The sequence below is a fragment of the Maniola hyperantus genome, chromosome 28 (assembly GCF_902806685.2).
Source record: "Maniola hyperantus chromosome 28, iAphHyp1.2, whole genome shotgun sequence".
Lineage (NCBI taxonomy): Eukaryota > Metazoa > Arthropoda > Insecta > Lepidoptera > Nymphalidae > Maniola > Maniola hyperantus.
In genome coordinates this window covers 2,514,019-2,535,578 of record NC_048563.1, presented here as the reverse complement: position 1 = coordinate 2,535,578, position 21,560 = coordinate 2,514,019, and the positions used below count along the sequence as shown (strand labels likewise).

The window sequence follows — 21,560 nt, the reverse complement described above, 5'->3', positions numbered from 1 at the left end:
ACTAAACCGAATACGGTTCGTTCACTCACATATTGTTTCGACGTGAAAATTATAAAATATAACATTTAGCGCCTAAACTAACTTTCAAACAAACTAATTTGATGGATCTCAAGAAAATTATCAATCAAATGTCGAAAATGACATGCTGTCACGAAAAGTCGAAATCCAAAATGCGCTGCCATGAAATGGTGATGTAATTTTCCATGGGATCTTGAATTATGGCAGCACTGGCATTTGGAATCGATTCTAACAATATCGATACAGCTTACGGATTAATTGATTGTTTTATTTGTAACGAGTAAAAGAATTTTATAGATGCGTTTCAAACTTATATTTTTTTAAAACTTTTATCAAGATCATTTTTACGTAAACTAAATTTCTCTAAACCACCGCCTAACTGTAGTTTTTATCTACCTATTAAAATACATACTGACAATTAGTCTATTATAGTATTATTTACAAAACCTCTATATTCTTTTTAGTTTTTCTAATAAAATAGCTTTAATGTGAATTTCTACTAAAATAGTGTATCTATTGTATGCAACAGGTCGAGATGGCAATCTGAGTGGGTGACTGCGGGTGTGTAGGGCGTCCCCTTTGCCTCACAGTTTCAGATTGCCATCGCGACCTGTCGCGTACAATAACTAAAATAGTTTGGGAATATTGGGTAGTCAAGCAATGTTCAGTGTAGAATTTAATATGCCCTGGGAAAGTAAGCAATTTTATACTTTCAGTCAATGTTATTTTTATGTTTTGCGTTACGTTTCTGAAAATTTAAATTACTTTAGTAAAAGTTCGAATTCCTAACCGAGTTATTCAATATCGATTTTTTATCATGTATGTTGCCATAGGAGAAAATATTGGCCATAGACAAAAGCTTATCTTGGCGCTCTAAAATATAATAAGGAACAGCCTGTGATATTATTTTATAAAATAAAGTTCTATTATGTTTTTAATATAAAATCTTTACATACAAATCAAAAATTTCGATAAAATGAATGTTTAAACCACTTAACTGAATTATTACGTTTAATTAGAAGGCGTTTATTTTAGCGCCATATCATAGACTATTTACAGGCACCATATCGATCGTCTCATTTTACGTGGCTTCCGGTTGTTCAGGGTTATTTTTAGACTAACCTAACAGTGAAATAAATTGTAGTTGAAATCATCGGAAAATTAACAAAAACAGTAAATTAATGATGTATTGTGAGCACTAACAAATCGTAAATTGTCATTGTCACTATTTTGCTGTCAATTTTGTCAAAAACTTGGTATGTCATCATTTGTCATTAATGTCAATTGAGTGGCTAATTAAATTGTTGATTGTCTTGCTTTCTTCACGTTCCAAATAATGATGAAAATATACTGAACTTCGCTATTGAATTTTTATTTATTGAGAAGATTAGGCCTAGGTACCTATTTCGTTATCTGATTACATATTAGGTAATTTAATGATGCTAAAGGTAATAGGTACATAGACAGAGCTTAGATTTGAGCACAGAGTACTTTTTAACCGACTTCAAAAAAGGAGGAGGTTCTCAATTCGTAGGTATCTTTTTTTTATATTATTTTTTTTTTTACAATATGGATTTTGAGACAGAGATATAACTTTTACTAGAGCGAGCAATGTTTCGCAAAACGAAAATATTTTTATACCTTGTAACTAGTCATAAGTCAATGATTGAAGTGTAGAGCGTAGCGAAACTAATAAAATAATTAATCTATGATTGCAAAATTGTCTTTGCAAAATATGTGCCCCGTGGCCTCACTCACCGCAACCCCCGTAATCTCTACATAGTAGGTATAAAATAAAGTCGCTTCCCACGTCTGTAGGTATGTATGTATGTATGAACGCGTAGATCTTTTAAACTACGCAACGGATTTTAATGCGGTTTTCACCAACAGAAAGAGTGCTTCAAGAGGGAAGGTTTATAGCTATAGTTTAATTTTCAAAAATTAGAGATCCTAGAGAAATTGAAATAATGTGATTTAGGTCGGAAAAAATCCTCTCATTGAGAGTTCCGAGGCAATGACACCACATTAGTATCTACATTGCACCCACGCGAAGCCGGGGGCCGGGTCGCTAGTTGTATGATATACAAAACTGAGCCGTAACTTAGGCAGAGTGAACTAAGTGAGAAAACTGTTTTTGAATCCCGACATCGACATCTGTCAAATATTAGCCTAGGGGTAGTTCACTCTGCTAGGGCTTACGTGAAATCAAAGAGGATCTAGTCGTTTCACAGCTTACACACCGAGCGTCAATGTAGGTAACACTTGACGCCTGATTCTGCTGCGTGTGATTTTTAGCTTGGATGATTTTTTTACTCATGTTGCTATGAATGGTTTGTGAAAACAGGAATACGAAAATAAATTAGCGCTCAGTCTTTATAATAAAAACAAAATACTTAACGTTATTAGGTCTTAGTTTAAGGCTACTTATAATTACTACTTAGGCTTTAGGTATTCATACTTATTTAAAAATTTCATATCCTTTGATAGGCAGCCTGAATTCTCTTGATTGATCTGGGTTCAGCCCTGTGAATTGTTCATTCCTATAAATGCGAAAGTGCTGTTGTTTGTTGGTTTGTCCTTCAATCACGTCGAAACGGTGCAACAATTGACGTGATATGGCGACGATTGCATGGGTATAGATAAATACTGGGATAGTGTCATAGGCAGTGGCGTGCGCTCGTAGAGGCATAAACGCACTGCTTACCCTCATTGTAATAATCAATGCTTATGTTTTATTATAACCTGATATAAAATAAGTTCATACCTAAAGGCATACCCTGGCTTGAACCCTGTGCACGCCACGGTCAAGGCTACTGTTTATCCCGGAAAATCATGAGTTCCCACAGGATTTTTAAAACCTAATTGCGTTGGCATTAATCATCATCGTCATCATATTCAACCCATTACCGCCCACTACTGAGTACGGGTATCCTATCAGAGTGAGAAGCGTTTATCCTATAGTCTGCCACGCTGGCTAAATGCGGATTGGCAGAGTTCACACACCTTTGAAAACTCTGAGGCATGCAGGTCTCCTCGCGATGTTTTCCTTCACCGTTAATGCAAGTGATATTTAATTATTTTAAAAACGAACATAACTCCGAAAAGTAAGAGGTGCGTGCCCGGGATCGAACCTTGACCTCCAGAAAAGAAGGCGGATGTCTTAACCACTAGGCTATCACCGCAGGCTTGAATACGCGCATGAAATAAAGAAATGACGCCTTAGCTATTAGCGACATCTAGTGAAGAGCTTTTACAAGTAACCAAATGTTGCCAGTAAAAAAAATTCTACTTTCTGGTAGCTTTTTTATAAACTGATTTTTTGTTTTTTAGAATAGGAATACGTAGCGCATATCGTTATTTATTTATAAATTCCTATTCATTTATAGATATGTTTGGGGAAAACCAATTTTAAGAGGTATTCTAAAGGGGTAGGACTCAAACCTTCTATCCGTATATTCAATGTACTCTGTGGAACCTACGCCCTTCTGAAGTTTGTGGTTTGACGCTCTCGCAAACATGCACGAGGCTTAAGTATAACCAACTTGTGAATGGAGATACGTAGTCCATATAAATACTAGGAATCTTACTATCAGAAAATGTCGCTTCGACTTTCATTAAAGGCATGACCTCTCTAAACTCTAAACCAATTAAGTATATTAAGAATCCAAACTAATATTATATGTAAATTCGAGTGTGTCTGTCTGTCTGCTAGCTTTTCACGGCCCATCCTTTCAACCGATTTTGACGAAATTTGGTACAAAAATTGCTGGCATTCTGGGGGAGGACATGGGCTAATTTTTAATCCCGGAAAATCAAAGAATTCCCACGGGATTGTTAAACATAATCTACGCGTACGAAGTCGCGGGCATTATCTAGTTACAGTATGTGGCCAAAAGTGATGAACATCGATCTTTAGAAGGAGACAATAGTTTCGTTGAGCACTGTCTCGGTCGCTGAGACCGACAAAGCGTCATATGGGTATGCATGACAGAGACAACCTCCACAAAGATGAAATGTTATTCTAAAGGGCCGATGTTCATCACTTTCGGTCGCCTACTGTAAGAAAAGATCGATATCAAATGGAGGGTTAGTAAAAATGAAATACACATTTTTTATTATTAATTTATTTATCAATATAATAATATGTATATAATGTATAACTTACAGCCTTAAATAGCGTCAATCGGGGGTAGATTATCAGAATTTCTATGAGGACCCATTCCAAAAAAAATTGTGAAAATTTAAGAAAAAATACACCAAATGTTTCACAATGGGAAGTGTTGGCCTCGACCGACGCTGCCAAGCATCCTTAAAAAACAATTTTTTTTCTTAATTTTATCAACTCATCAAATACACCTAAGACTATGAAACAGTCTACGCTCGTGTCTATATTACAACAACCAATTTTTTAATATTTTATTTTTCATGCAATTGTTTAATAAAACCAAAAAATATGGGAGCCAACAAAAATTAAAACACTGGAAATTACCGCACAGTGGCGATCTTTTACTAATTTTTTTTAATTTACCCAGCACTTAATAATAATAGCAAGAAATCAATTTTTTGTATCATTTTCATTTATACAATAAATCTACAAAGTTTTTTTCCGTGTTCATTTTAGCACAATGTCATCTCCTTTGGCGTTTTACGAAAAAATTGCAACAACTGACAAAAATGGTTTAACTTAAAAACTTAACAAAAAACACATCATAACGCGCGCGCTTATTCAAGTTTTTGAACGTTTTCAGAATTATTATAAGAAATTTTTTTGGCCTAAAAGCTCATTGACAATATATACAAAATTTCGGAAAAACACCCAAAAACAATATTCTTAAATTAAATTTTAAGCACATCCAGCCAAAGTTTACGACAGCATATTCCCTATGTCAAATTGCTTTCTAAATAAAAGAAAAAAAGATGATACGTTCAAAAACTTGAAAATCACCATTCGCATCTCGATCGCTTCCCTTTTCAAAACTAAACCCCTTAGTTAAATTAAGACTACACTTAAAAAAAAGGGACGGCCTGAGTACCTATAATTCCACCTTAGATGAATAACTTACCATTGATTTGAGGGTAATGGTAAAATCTCAAAGCGTTAATGTTTTATTTATCCTTTTAATTCAATTTTTTTTAAATCTTACTCCATTATATTTCATAACTTTGAAACGTCATGTCATTCAGGGTTATGAATTGTCAGCTATTATTGTTAAAGTACTGTTTTATAAACTAACCGCCGTACTCAGAGTCGCTAATCGTTACTTAAGATTGAGTTAAAACGAGACAGATTTATGTGAAAGATATAGCTCTGTCTCGTTTTAACTCAATCTTAAGTAACGTTAAGCGACTCTGAGTACGGCTGTTAGAGGGGTATAATCGTAGTGCACTCCAAACCTAGTTTGGCTCTCATTTGAATACTAACCAATCGAACTTAATGATTTTCGTCGATACGTTTCTAGAAACTAATCTCTATGACTGTGGTTTTCCAGAGATCCGTTAAAATACTTCAGTTTCAAAGTTACACGGTCTCAAGAATGTACATACAAATTTTGAACCCGTGTATTTTAAATTTGGTTATTTTTACGGAAAACTGGAAAACAGATAAAAATATTAGTTATTAGAATCTGTCTACAAAATACATTGAGTTGATAGTTAATATTCAAATTACGAACCAAAATACATTGTATGGAGCGAGTGACGGAGTCCTCTCTAAGTAATGGATATTCCATTCCACACGTGTATAAATCGATAGTTATTCGTCTATGGCAGCCGAAGAAAAAAATTTAGCGACACAGAAATCGTGAAATCATGTTTCAAACTGAAAAAGAACTGACTTATTTAGAATACACGAATATGGCAAATGCCTCAAAATAATTATACGGAACAGTTTTTGCGCAATGATTCTAATGTATCAGACCGCAAACCTGAGCCTATTTAGAAATTTTTGATTTCCAAACTGACTCTGACCTGACCTCACACCACACTTATGTCTTAGTGCACATCGCTGCGCCAAAACGTCTTTCATTTATAACATGCTAAATTATTGCCATAATGTATATTTAGTTTGTACCATTTTCGCATCTTACTTTAGAAAATCACCCTTAAAATTATCAAGGAAACAAACACGCTTTTGTGTTGTGACGCGACAGGTGATCGGAGTCTGTGTATGAAGACGTCTGTGCATGGCGTCCTACCTTGCTCACACCAAGGCGCGCTTTGATTGGTCGCTAGTCACAGCCAGATTCCGTTGCGACACAACGCAGTGGTTTGTTCTTATAGCACAAAACTTTGACAGCTACATACAATGCGATAATCGCAATAATCACTTTTGATTGGCCGATATTATTTTGCTATGGCTAAAATACGATTGAAGCAGACTACCGCATATTTAAACCAATAACTATTGCGACTATCGCCATATTATAAACATCACAAGTTCGGTGCTAGGGGCCACAGATTACATATTAATGAACAGAAATAACTTTTTAGTTTATAACCCTACACTTAAAATCATTTAAACAACTAGTTGCAAAAAACTAATAACTACAATTTCTGTGTCAATGTAATCATACGACAAAAATATTTGTGTGTTTTTAGAACAATAAAATATTAGGAACTATCTTTATAATAAATTCAATATTAGAAGCGACCTAAAGCGAAGTGTAGACGTATAGTTAGGTATATTAAATTTATGTCCTATAGTTACCAAATAGTAGAAATTTTTATGAGGCGCGCATGTGGCAACACTATACAGAGTTTGACAATGACATATTATTGTCGATAGTCTACACTGTGACCTCTACTACAGCTATGTCTACGCAATGGTAGAATTTATTATTATAATATTACCAATTTTTCATAAGCTTTTTTTAATTATTATTAAAAATAATATTATGCATGTTGAAAGAGTTTTTCTTAACTTGGTTGAATAAGGACATTGTTCTAAATGAAAAAGTAATTTCATGATTATTTTTTTTACAAATTCTTAAAATGAACCACACCCGCGCCACATAACCGATTATTTTAAAAAAAGCGTACCTACAAACTAGAAAAAATTAAAAATAAGAAAACACACCTTAATAATTCTTTTTTATATTTAATGCAATATACAGATTAAAAATTTCTTTTTGCGAAATTCAAATTATCCAAATCAAATCGAAAAAAAAAACTAAATCAACTCGTCCTTCTCTCTTTGCCCGCTAAAATATCATAAGCGTTTTATTCGCTAATTAATTTATAATATGAAAATAATTTTTATTTAGCTACATTACATTATTTAATAAGAATTATTATATTGTAACTTATTATTACAATGATATATTTTTCTGAACATTAATTAAATTTTACATAAAACATTAGCTTAACTTTAGCAAATACTAAAATTCATGCCATTTTTTCTAGTGAAAAAGCTTTAATTACAATAGGTATTCCTAAATTAAATTTTAACAGTTAATATGTCAGAATTTAACTTAAATTTAAACAGAAAGATTGTCAAATGACAGTATTTCGAAAAAAAGAGCTATATTACAATTTCACTAAAAACAATACAATGACTATTTATTATTTACTATCACTGAATTTTAGAGCTTTAATGAAAAGCTTATTTTATTTTAAATTTAGATAATAAACTGTACTCTTAGTACGAGTTAACATCTCTAAAACTTTGATGGTTTTGATTTCGACAGCAAAGTTTATCGAGAATTTTTTTTCAAAAATTTTAATAACTCGTTTCTAGGGGTACTCTGACGCTTACGATATTTTGGCAGGAAAATTAATTGATCAGGAAGTATCACTATTTCTAAGCTATTTTAGATGATTCACGTTTTTCATATTTAGGTACCTTGTAGTGATTATGACATGTAGTATGATAATTTCTAATTGCAATCACTACAATACTATTGCAAAGGATCATTCGTAATTGAAATCGTCATTGAAGACGATAGCGACTGTCAAATATTATGATGGTTGATTAACTTCTAATCATGATATTATTTTTAATTAAACTTGAAAATATTAAATTCTACTTTTTTTAGGATTTAATTCGAATAATTTTATTTTTCACCGCATCCATAATCCCTAAATCTTGTACACGATACAGTTTAACGATCGTATTGAGCAAGTTAGTGTATTTATTAATAACGTAAAGAAAAGAAAATAAAGATCACATCTATATTTAGTATATCATGAACAATTATATATTTTTATTTATTTATTAATAATTTTTTTATATATCTATGGTATACAGTATTTTTTACATATATCACCAGTCCAATTATTACATAAAAGCAAAAAATATGTATCTATGGTTTTGCGACCATAATATTTTTTATATTGAATGCTATTTCAAAAAAGCAAATAAGTGGCTTGTATAATTTATCATATGAGGAAAACCCTTACATATCTTACATAAAGATGTATAATTTCGAGTTTATTAGACCTTTATTTATCTATTTCAATAAGAAACTGAAAGGTTATTTTGACATTTAGTTCTATCAAATCAGAGAAACAACAAAGAATCTATTGAACAGATAATCATGAAAGGACTAAATAAAATTTAATATTCTGTCATGTTTTTACTGAAACAGATAGAAAGAGATGCACATAACTCAATTATAAGTTTTGTACATTGAAATTCATACATACATATTTATTTGGCAGCGTTGCATGTTGCATTCAGTAATTGAGTTTCTACCCATCTTGTTGTCACTTCTTCTTCTAGCTCTTGCTTAGAATCATCAGTCATCGTCAGGGTTAGCATTGTTTTAAACAAATTAAACACTTAAAGTGTTTTAAACATGCTTAAAATTTAAAGAAAAACAATATTGACCAAAAAAGTTTTTTAACAGATTTTTTTGCAGTCGGTATAGACTAACCTTATTATATACAATGCTGCCTTTTGTATTTATTTGACATTATAGTATGAAACTAATTTTCACAATACACTAAATACAAATAGTATAATCTTTAGCTAATCGACTAAAGAAACAAATGCCGGATTTATAGTTAATTTATATCTAAAAGAAAAACAACATTGACAAATTATTATTATGAATATTTTAAATTGAAACCAATATGACTGCACCAAAATAGGAACTAGAATATTTATCGCGAACTCAGCGACCGATTTTGGATATTCATGGGGTCTAACTGTCTCTTTTGAAATAACTGGACTTCGGTTAAAACTGCGCATAGTTACTACAGAAACCGATTTTAACTATACTAAGGCCAAGTTAAATGACCATATTAATAGCCATATTATGACAATGTATATGAGTGTGCGCACGCACAAGCAGCAGTTTTAACGTTCAATTTTGTATGATTAATCACACGAAATTGAACCTCTTCGATATATTATCGAAGCGGTTATTTGAGCAGCCGATTGCATAACCGTGCGTGCACATTTAGCCCAGAGGTGTTTTTCAAAGTATCGGTCGTGTATTAAACTGAACAGTCAAAGATACTCTTAAGCTATCACTTGCGGTAATCCGATTTTTAAAAAATAAAATATATAAAAAATAATGAGAACTAAAATTAATCTCTTATTTCTGAAAATTTCAGAAATCTGTCTATTCTGGACCAACTAAAAATTAGTGATCGGTTTCTATATTTTCAATTCTATTAATACTGAGTAACAAATATTTTAAAAATCGGTTATATACGGAAACCGATTTGTATCACTGACGGTTAGTGTTTTGTGCTCTGGCATATTAAAACGGTTTAACCATATTAGTTTCAATCAAAAATGGGCTCTTTTATAATAAACTTGTGTGCATCAGTTGTGTCATCATAATCATAATAATATATTAATAAGTGGCAGTATAATTTAAGAGCGGACACTATACTGTTTGGGTTATTAAAATCTTATCACGCATGATTTAAAAAAGACAATAAAAATAAAAATTCCTTCCTTTTTTAGAAATCTGTTAAAAATACGTGACTGTACTGGTCTGATTTTGTGAATAATTTATAACATTGGCAAAGTACGATAGAAAACTTGTTTATAAATCGGTCTATCACAAAAATCAATCCTGTAACCGATTTATGAATAAATAAATTATTAGTAAAATCGGCTTTGTTCGTAACTTTTAGCATTTAAATCATATTTGTTCATACTTCGATGGATCGATTAAAATCGGCTAATGCAAATAACTGAACTAAATAATTTTGAATCATGCTTACAAAAATAGAAGCAAATAATTTAATTTAATTTTACTATACCTATCAAGAAAACCTCTACCATTTTGTATTTAATGGAAGGTGCCGCGACCCGCAGCAATGATGAAGACGAGATAGCGAGAGAAGTGATAAAATTTTAACAATACAACAAAATCCGCTATATCATACGCAGTCAAAATACATTGTTTGAACAATTTTAAATATACAAAAAAATCCATATAGTGCTACACGAAAAAAAAGTAATTTTTTTACAATTTTTTCTACAAAATATGCATATAGCCAGTCTTTGCAGCGTTATAACGCTTACACGAAGTGCTTTTTTAACAATTTGACTATGTTTCAACTGAAATTTACAATCGGTACTCTTACGGCCGAAATTTGAATATATATATAATTCAAAGTCCTGATTGACTGACTTATATATGAATGCACAGCCTAAACCGCTGGACCTAGAGACATGAAATTTGGAGGGTGTGTGTTCTTTGTAAAGAGTAGGTATCCACTTACCACTAAAAGATTTTTGGAAATTCTACCCTTAAGTGGGTTAAATGGGGGTTTGAAATTTATGTGGGCCACGCGGACAAAGCTAGTCAATACATAAAATTAATCTATCTATAATCAGCAAGTGATCGATAGTTAACAGATAGATTGATTATATAAATTTCGGCCGTTCATTTACTATTTAGAAAATTTTGGCTCGCTTTTCACTGAACGAATAATTCAACAATGAAAATTTATAGGCAACTGAAAATTTTGTTGCAACTAGTTAACATCAAACAAAACATCAAAAAATGATATTTTATGTTGGCAATTCTACATAATTTTTATTGAAATTCGTATTATTTGGAAGCTACGAGCAATGCGAAACGTGGTTACGCCTTCTAGGAGTTTGCTGTGTCATAACTTATATTGACTAGCAACTTTAAGGAACTAATCGCTTCACACAAAGTAAGGATTATAAATTTCAGTTTTCAGAAAGATGAATATTAACAACTGTACAATTTATTTTTTCATTTATTTTTTTCGAAAAAAAAAAAGAAATTCATCGAGATCCACGATAGACAAATACAGGTGAGTTTTGAAAAGGGATTTCTGTCGCATCTTCCATGACCATTATAGGAAGATTTTGTTAGAAATCCAGTTTATGATACATTTCAAAACTCACACATATACACGAACAGTTCAATCAGTGCATATTTTATTATAGTAAAGAAGAAGCAAGAAAATTATAGTGGGTACATTTTGAAAAGTCACACGACATTTTTGACAACCGTAAACCGTTGTTTCGGCCCCTGCCTGTCCCCTCAAGGGAGCCCTGGTCCTGGGGCCCATGAGCAGCTTTGCCGAGCGGCGGTACGCCTTGGATCCTTATATGGGCATAAAAGACTGCACTCACGCTTTTGAGCATGAACAACCGTACTTTCGAAATGTCAGTTGACCCATAAAGCAAAAATGGCGAATGAGTTCTGAAAATGTATGCATTATATACTATTTTGATGACGACGACTTTGTGTTGTACACATGCCTTAATTGAGAAACTATACCTATGTAAACACTCATACCCATGTGAAGTTTTGCCGGTCTCAACGACAGAGACAACGCTCTACTAACCGTTATCTCTTTCTAAAGTTCGATGTGCAATTTTTTCTGCCGTGTACTGTTAGCCTTTTCACTTTATGTATACAAGCTGCGTTAATTTTTTATTCCTGTATATTATTCAGTTTTAGAGTTTTTTTTGTGTTCTACTACAATGTAAAGAAGCATTGCTTTTCTATCTTCTGGTTAAAGTTTAAACTATCACGTTAAGACTAATATATTTTTTTACTAATATATTTTTTGTTTCTTTTCTTACACATTTATGTGACAAAGTTTAATTTAATGGTCATTTCATTTGTAATATAGACCTATAAATTTTATGCATAATTTAGACCTATATCGATATGAATCATTTTTTGAGTTGTCAAAAAATGGTTAGATGTCAAAAAAGAGCAAGGTGAGATCTTTACAGCGTACTTTGACTTTGCTCAGACTTAAGTTTCAGTCAAACGAGACAACTGTATGCCAGCGATATAACGCTGTCTCGTTTTAATAGTGTCTTAAGTCTGAACAAAGTCAAAGTTCGCTCTATAGAGCTCAACCTTGGACTTAAAAAGTAAGTGATAATGTACACACTGATTGTAAAGTTCTGTTTTTAGATTTATTTCGTATTTTTAATGAGTTACACGCATTTCATTGCATTAAAAACACTGGCTACAAGTTCAACATAAAATTTCCAAACAAAATCATGAAAATCTAAGTACTCTACTTAAGCATAATGCATTTTTTCTGTAAAGTATACAACTACTTACTATGCTGACACTTGGCCACCGACACTAGAAGCTATACAGCAATTATTATGGTTTTAGTATATCAAAATAAAACTCTTTATAACTTCATTTCGGACCTGCGATTTTTGCCAAAATAACTATGAATTTTAACTTCCCAGAAAGAAACCAGCTTTCGAAAAACCGTTATAATGCATGATAAACATTTGGTTTTGTTGCATCATAATTATTTATAACTAAACGTAAATTCTTTAGTACTTATTAAAAATTTACCAAAGCTTCAGAATTCCTATAAACTTTTTTTGTATCTGTGATCGACAGTAATGCAAACTGTCAAAAAAATACGAAATAAACCCTTGTCTATGACTCGATCGCGCAGTGAGTGTTGCCACTTTATAACCTTAAATTTCTATCAAAAGCATTACCTAATCAAACCTTATCAATTATTTTTATTCGTAAAAGACCTAAGACTCAAGTGCAAGTTTCCACGTTAGAATTCGTCACGAAAGTAAGCGTTATAATGCGTACATTTTGAGATCTCACTCGCCATTTTAGCTCTATGTGTCAACTGCCATGTCAAAAGTAAGATTTTAGTCCTTAATTTAAAGGTGAATCGTACTTAAAAACAAGACCGTTGACACATAGAGCTAAAATGGCGAGTTAGATCTCAAAATGTTAATCTCACTATACAGGACAAGTTTGGTGATAGAATACTTTAACTTTTGACATTTTCTGGTCGTGATTTCACTACGCAACATAATCAGTCATGTAAGAGCATGAAATTTTTTATGCAACTAAGTATTTTTTTGCAACAAGTGAAAATGAGTTTTGTCATAAGAATTGATTGATACATTAACGCCACCTCTAATGGCGATTTTCTACCGCAAAACTTACATTTAAGACTTTTGTTACATATTTTATTATTATAGGCTAAGACCTGGTCACTATTTCGTTACAACTGAATAGTTAGATATATATTATGATGTATTTATATTACATGTCAAAAATATATATGGATACATACAGTGTTATATTACGTAGGTACATATTCTACATAATATGGTAGTGTCGTTATAACATATTATATTTGCTTAGGCTAAATCGATCGTGAAGACTATAACGGCTTAGCATTTTTTTTTGCTTATTGTCGATGCGTACAAAGCTGTAACAAAAAAAAAAAAAGGTCAACTTTTTTTTTCAATTGGGTTTCGCAAAGCATAAAAAATTATTTAGGGCCTGTTTCACAACCGCCAGATAGATTTTATCTAACGAATAAGGTCATTTTGACAGATTCCCAATACAAAAAACCGGCCAGTGCGAGTCAGACTCGCGGACCGAAGGTTCCTTACTCGGGATTTTTTTCGACATTTTGCACGATAAATCAAAAACGTACGGAAATTTATCGTGGTGCGCGCTAGCTCTTAGGGTGAGAGCTTAGACTTAAGACAGAGCTATATCTCTCAAATAAATCTGTCTCATTTAGTTAAGTCTGAGCAAAGTCAAAGTGCGCTCTATAGATCTCAACCTTAAGGTGCCAGTCTTTGGCAATAGCGGTATGAAAGTTAAGGACCTAAATTGCGTTCAATAATAATTTATTAGTTTATTGCATGGTACATACTAGATTTAAAGTAAAAGCAAAATGTCTCACCTAGGCTTCACATAAGAACAAAGCCTGCAATCCCGGGCGGCCGCACTCCCAAAACGTAACCAGTCACAGACACACGGCGATTGGTCACCAACCGATCACCAGCCAGCCACCAACCGATCACCAGCGTGTCACCAACCGGTCACCAGCGAGTCACTAACCGGTCACCAACCAGTCGCAAACAGAAACCGGTTACGAAACAGGTCACACGAAGGATTATTTATCACACACTTAAACTTCACTAAAGTTTTTTTTTAAAGTTTCCGTTTTTTATCAACGCTGTAATTATTTTTATTTATAGTATAGTAATTATATATAAAATGCACTTTTTTTTTCTTTCACGTTTTTTTAATGTATTAAGTAAGTAACCACATACATTCACAAAGATAGTTTTTTTGTTTGTTTATATATTTTATGTACAGTGTTCGTTTTTTTGTTTTATTTGCATGTATGTTTGTTTATGCGTTCGCGTCTACTGCGTTTTGGTGGCGACCTGCGTCGTCAGCTCGGTCGGGGCGGCCTCGGGTTTTGCTTTCTGTTGTTTTGCTGTACAAAAAAAAACAATATCATTTTTTTAGTTCACACAGGCCTTCTTTACAAGTCCCGCAAATTGCTGTTACACTGGAACCATGTCTCAACATCAAAATGACGTCATTTTGACGTCAGCCGAAATAAAAATATACCATCAGCTCGAAACTTCAGTCTAGTGATGACGTCACTAAAATGGCGGCCACGCGCATTAGCAATTCGCGGGGCTTATATTATAAAGTCCGTAAAAATGACTTCACACGCGATTTTAACTCTATGGGTCAACTGTCATGTCACAAGTACGGTTCACCTTTAAAATAAGGACTAAAATCGTGCTTTTGACATGAAATTTGACACAAAGTTAAAATGGCGCGTGAGGAGTCATTTTTTACGCACTTGACCAGTTTTATCTTTTTATGTACCAAAATTGTTGTTACAAAGTTATAATAAATCAAGTTAAATTAGATATGCTTATCTCTAAACAGAGATTTCTATTAGCTACTGATTGCATCCAAGCGCTAGTAAAAAAAAGTCGAATAGTGAGTATTTTTATTAAATTACTCGCTATTCCACTAAAATCCATACTAATATTATAAATGCGAAAGTGTGCCTGTGTGTCTGTCTGTCTGCTAGCCTTTCACAGCCTATCCGTTCGACCGATTTTGACTAAATTTAGTACCAGCGTTCCAGAGAAGGACATAGGCTACTTTTTATCCCGGAAAATCAAAGAGTTCCCACGGGATTTTTAAAAACCTAAATCCACGCAGACGAAGTTGCGGGCATCATCTAGTATTATAAATGCGAACGCGTGTCTGTCTGTCTGCTAGCTTTTCACGGCCCAACAGTTCAACCGATTTTAACGAAATTTGGTACAGATATAGCTTGCATCCCGGGGAAGGACATAGGCTACTTTTTATTCCGGAAAATTAAAGTTCCCACGGGATTATCGGAGAAACCTAAATCCACGCGAAGTCACCGTCATCATCTAGTAGGCACTAAATTAATACGAACTAGCCCTAATGGTTGCCAATCTCAGATAGTAATACGAACTAGCCCTGATGGTTGCCAATCTCAGATAGTAATACGAACTAGCCCTAATGGTTGCCAATCTCAAATAGTAATACGAACTAGCCCTAATGGTTGCCAATCTCAGATAGTAATACGAACTAGCCCTAATGGTTGCCAATCTCAGATAGGAGATAGCCACTACAAGAAGAAGGCACCTTCTAGGCAAACGCGTCCTTTCTTAGGCCACATTGTCACTTCCCATCAGGTGTGATCGTGGTCAAGTGTGCGCCTATAACGAAGAAAAAAAAAAAGAAGATACTTACGTCTGGGTCGTGAGTTAGCGATGACGCTCTGAGCTCCGCAGGAGCCGGCTCGCCCTCGATTGTTGGAGGGATTGCCAGAGTTGCCGGCTGGGCGACTGTCAAACAAAAACGTATAATTTTTTAGTGTTTTTAACTACACTTCAAGGAAATTACTAAATAATTTTAAATACATATCAAAAATTGCGTAACCGGCAGGGCCTTTGAAAGTAGTTTCGATAACTGCAAAGTGTCGCTACTAGATGGCATTAAACAGTCGCTTCAGTACTGAGAGAACATGCGTATCACAAATTTCGTCACTGGCGGTAAGCGTTGCCGGTGGCCGAGTTGGTCAAGGCATCGGGCGCGAACCCAGAAGATGCAGGTTCGATTCCCGCCGGTTACGCAATTTTTGATATGTATTCAAAATTATTTAAAAACTTATTACTTGAGTACAGACAGTTAGTCTCGCCGCACACGAGTCACACGTCACAGCCACAAACGCCGCCACCTGAAGCTCGAAGCGGCTACAAAGGTGGCTGACGCGCGCAACAAATCAAATCAAATCAAATATTTAATTCAAACTGAGTAAATTTACAGTGAACTTTTTGAATGTTAAATCATTGACAATAGAAAACATAACATAATACACATTTATCAATATAATAACGCCTTTAGGATGCTGTTGAGGTTGCCGTGGCGCTGTAGCGCATCTAAAATGTTTGCAGACGCTCACACCAATGACTTTTTTGCCATAATGCGCAAAAAAGCGACATCTCTCCTACAGCGCTTACGTACCAGCGACAACGGCATCCTAAAGGTAATTGCTGCCAGGCCTGACTGTCCCATACTACACCACTGTGTGGCGGTAGCTATTGGGTCAGTAAAATAAAATTAATTGTACCTACCCACTAATGAACTAACAATACTAACTTACCATTTAAGGAAAAACTGTAACTAACATACTAACAATTTATGGATCTATGAATGGTCTGAAATAAACGTTTATTTATTTATTTATTTATCTAAAATAACTTATTTTTACAGTTTTAGATTTGTGAAAATTTCGATAAGCTTGAGCTAGTTTCCGATCCGCTATTTTCTATAGGACATTAGGGCAACTCTTTATATCTCTATGGCATATAGCGGTCGGTGCCGGCCACAAAAAGCGAGCAGTGACATTTGTGGCGTCACAGTGCGCGTCCGTCCACTATTGGTTGTTGCCTACGCGCCATGTTTTGTACGCGCGAATTATCAGCAAGAATAGAATAGAATATAATGTTTTTTTATTCATGTAAACTTTTTACAAGTACTTATAAATAAATAATAAATAAAATGATTTTATTTCGACCAACAAAGATCATATTGGTGTTAGTAATCTCACACGAAACTTAAACCTAATTGTTAGTAATTATTAATATTGGTGTTAGTAATTACACGAAACTTAAACCTATTTGTTAGTAATTATTAATATTGGTGTTAGTAATTACACGAAACTTAAACCTATTTGTTAGTAATTATTAATATTGGTGTTAGTAATCACACGAAACTTAAACCTATTTGTTAGTAATTATTAATATTGGTGTTAGTAATTACACGAAACTTAAACCTATTTGTTAGTAATTATTAATATTGGTGTTAGTAATTACACGAAACTTAAACCTATTTGTTAGTAATTATTAATATTGGTGTTAGTAATTACACGAAACTTAAACCTATTTGTTAGTAATTATTAATATTGGTGTTAGTAATCACACGAAACTTAAACCTATTTGTTAGTAATTATTAATATTGGTGTTAGTAATCACACGAAACTTAAACCTATTTGTTAGTAATTATTAATATTGGTGTTAGTAATCACACGAAACTTAAACCTATTTGTTAGTAATTATTAATATTGGTGTTGGTAATCACACGAAACTTAAACCTATTTGTTAGTAATTATTAATATTGGTGTTAGTAATCACACGAAACTTAAACCTATTTGTTAGTAATTATTAATATTGGTGTTAGTAATCACACGAAACTTAAACCTATTTGTTAGTAATTATTAATATTGGTGTTAGTAATCACACGAAACTTAAAACTATTTGTTAGTAATTATTAATATTGGTGTTAGTAATCACACGAAACTTAAACCTATTTGTTAGTAATTATTAATATTGGTGTTAGTAATCACACGAAACTTAAACCTATTTGTTAGTAATTATTAATATTGGTGTTAGTAATCACACGAAACTTAAACCTATTTGTTAGTAATTATTAATATTGGTGTTAGTAATCACACGAAACTTAAACCTATTTGTTAGTAATTATTAATATTGGTGTTAGTAATTACACGAAACTTAAACCTATTTGTTAGTAAAAAAATCTATAACTATAATATTTATAACTATTTAAATTAGGACAGGATCGATTTGCCAGCACGTGAATCATACAACAGTGATTCAAGTACTGGTAGTCGATCCTGTCAGAAAATACCTTCAGGAGGCCGTTGGGGCTGGACCGGACTCTACGCAACAGGGATGTGCACCGCGCCCGCATAGTAGTATAAAAACAGTCTACATGCGCCTCGGCGAACATCCCTGACGCGCTGCAGAATCTGGGCAGCCCCATCAGCATCCTGAATGCATTATTATATTGTACACGCAGGGCATTGTACTGCTTTTGCGTGTAATCGATCCACAGGCTGCTCGTGTAGAAGGATTAACTTATGAATAGTCAGGTAGTTTTAATTTACCTTGCTGTCAACCGTCACACGTAACAGCGGCTAGCTAGAGACAGCAATAGCCACAAAGCAAAATAAGAAGAGGAGAGCAAATGAACTGTCGCATTGCTACTGCTGTCGCGTTGCTGTCTCTACTGCAACGTTTTATGTAATCACCCCGCAGGTTTGGCGTAGGACGGGCCTCTTGAATAACAAAACTCACGTGAAGTTGTTCCTATAGCCTTGCGCCTGGCTGCGCTCGCTCTCGGAGACGGAGCGGTGCCGGTCGTAAGGCCTGGCGTGGGGCCCGCGGCCTGCGCCGGATGGACCTTGCGAGGCCAGAAGCTCATTCAGTTGAGGCTACGGACAAAGGATTTTATAAGTAATAAGGTTATAAGGTATAACATATATCCATTGGCGAGGAAAACCGCTAGGATCGAACGAGCCCACAAGTCAATTCGTATTATCCGCCAATGGAGGACCAAAAAGTAAAATGTTATAATTATTCTTCTTTCGATGAACTATCAGTCGATCGTTCATCGAAGAATCAAGAAATTAAGAAACTATCGTCGTAAAAAAAAAAGTAGCTAACATTTAAATATGCATGCAATCACACACTCCCACTTACACACACACACACATACACACACGCACACACACACACATAAGCACACCCTCACACACGCATACACACACATACACACACACACACACAATCATACACACACTGTTGTAATTTTATTTTATTATTGTATATACCTACATTTATTCTAAATCTATTCTGTTAAAATAATTATAATTTTAAGTAATCTCTTTTGGCCTTCTGTTATACCTAGATTTAAATTTAAATAATAATTATGTATTTACGCTGTTGATTACTTTCAAATAAACAAATAAAAAAAAATAAAAAAAAGACTAGATGAACGTGAAAGACTTATATGGATTTAAATTACTTTTAATTCTATTCGAAATCTACCACTGGTTAGGAATGCCAGACCTAGCGAGAAGAACCAACAAAAAACTCGGTGGCATCTAACTATTCAAAATACTAACATCTATTTCACAACCACTGATCACTAACTCAACATTTAACAAAATCTATTAGTTAGATACGGGTACTTCAAAAAAATCTATTAGTTAGATACGGGTACTTCAAAAAAATCTATTACTTAGTCAGATACGGGTACTTCAAAAAAATGTATTAGTTAGATACGGGTCCTTCAAAAAATCTATTAGTTAGATACGGGTACTTCAAAAAATCTATTAGTTAGATACGGGTACTTCAAAAAATCTATTAGTTTGATACGGGTACTTCAAAAAAATCTAATAGTTTGATACGGGTACTTCAAAAAAATCTATTAGTTAGATACGGGTACTTCAAAAAAATCTATTAGTTTGATACGGGTACTTCAAAAAAATCTATTAGTTTGATACGGGTACTTCAAAAAAATCTATTAGTTAGATACGGGTACTTCAAAAAATGTATTAGTCAGATACGGGTACTTTAAAAATAATCATCTTCGGATATGTTTCTAATTTTTCTACAAAATTCTCGCGTTTTCAGAAATAAACTGAACATCAATACCTTTATTATATTATATATACGTGTGTGTTTGTTTGTTGATTTGTAGGTCTGTCCTTCAAACACGTCGCAACGGAGCAACCGATCAACGTGATTTTTAGCATGGATATAGTTTAAGACATGGAGAGTGACATAAGCTACTTTTTATTCCGGAAAATCAATGAGTTGTCCCGGGATTTTTAAAAACCAAATCCACGCGGACAAAGTCGCGGGCATCAGCTAGTACTGTATAGATGGCAAAGCGAAATCAAGGCAAAATTGTAATTAACTTGTTTGCAGGTCATATTATACATACCTCTAGCACCCGGAAGTCTTCGATGCTCTTGAACTTGGCGAGATGCGCCTGCAGTTTGGGGTCAACTTGCAGGGCTCCTGCGTGCTTGTAGTACTTGAGGAACGCCCAGAACTTCTCTATGCCGTACAGCTGACCTAGGGACAATAATAATTTGTAGGGTGGCGTAAACTCTGTTAGTGTGATTGAGGATTGCGTAGCGCCATCTAGTTTGTTTGCTGTGAATTTTTTGCTTGCGATATCTGTAGATCCTCTGTAGGTCTAGATGGCGACGATGAGGGTGACGTGAACATTTTTTAAAAACAATAGTCCAATAGTTATGCCACTTAGGGCGAGATACCTAGAATCAAATTTAAAATTTCGCCGATTTCGTAATTTATATACATTTGAAGTACTATGTTTTTTTGTTGAAAATGTTTCGGTACACAAAATTTATTTGCTTCTATTCCCTTAACATTTTTAGACGTTAAACTCTGTTAGCGTGATTGAGGATCACGCAGCGCCATCTAGTTTGTTCTCAGAGTTGTTTTCATGCGATATCTGCAGATCCTTCATATTATGTGATTCGGGTTTGTGTGTTAGCCTTACCCTTTTCGTAATCAGCGAGAGTTTCGGCCTGGAAGTGCTGGTAGAGCTCGGGGCGGAACTTGCGCTCCAGCCCGTACGAGAAGAAGCGGAACAGGCATTCTAATCCATAGCGGAACCCGGCCGCCGCGTCCTCGTTCGCGAGCGTCCTACAACACATGATAAAATTAATTAAGGTTCCTCTGGTGCTGCAAATGTTCATTTTTTTTTTTATTTTTTTTTATTTTTATTTTTTTTATATCTAATTAGAACGGCAGTGCCACTTACACTAACTAGATGATTAATAATAAATTTAAATACAAATAAAGGTACAAGAAAAAAGACATAAAATACAAAACGATAAAAGATCAAAGAATTTTGAATATGTTCATGGGCGGCGGTAATCACTTAACATCA

At 33.9% G+C, this 21,560-nt stretch overlaps 1 protein-coding gene across 3 annotated transcripts in view; it reads right to left on the bottom strand.

Annotated features, from left to right (window-relative positions):
* Positions 1-6,513: 6,513 nt before the first annotated feature.
* larp (La related protein) overlaps positions 6,514-21,560 on the bottom strand; it is a 104,781-nt gene continuing 89,734 nt past the window's right edge. For all 3 annotated transcript variants that reach the window (XM_034983166.2, XM_034983167.2, XM_034983168.2), the window contains exons 23-28: positions 21,168-21,313; positions 20,583-20,716; positions 18,929-19,065; positions 16,023-16,117; positions 14,167-14,709; positions 6,514-13,680 (exon numbers count right to left, since the gene is read on the bottom strand). In XM_034983166.2, the coding sequence (XP_034839057.1) occupies positions 14,636-14,709; positions 16,023-16,117; positions 18,929-19,065; positions 20,583-20,716; positions 21,168-21,313 (586 nt within the window). In that variant the 3' untranslated portion in view covers positions 6,514-13,680; positions 14,167-14,635. The remainder of the gene's footprint in view (positions 13,681-14,166; positions 14,710-16,022; positions 16,118-18,928; positions 19,066-20,582; positions 20,717-21,167; positions 21,314-21,560) is intronic.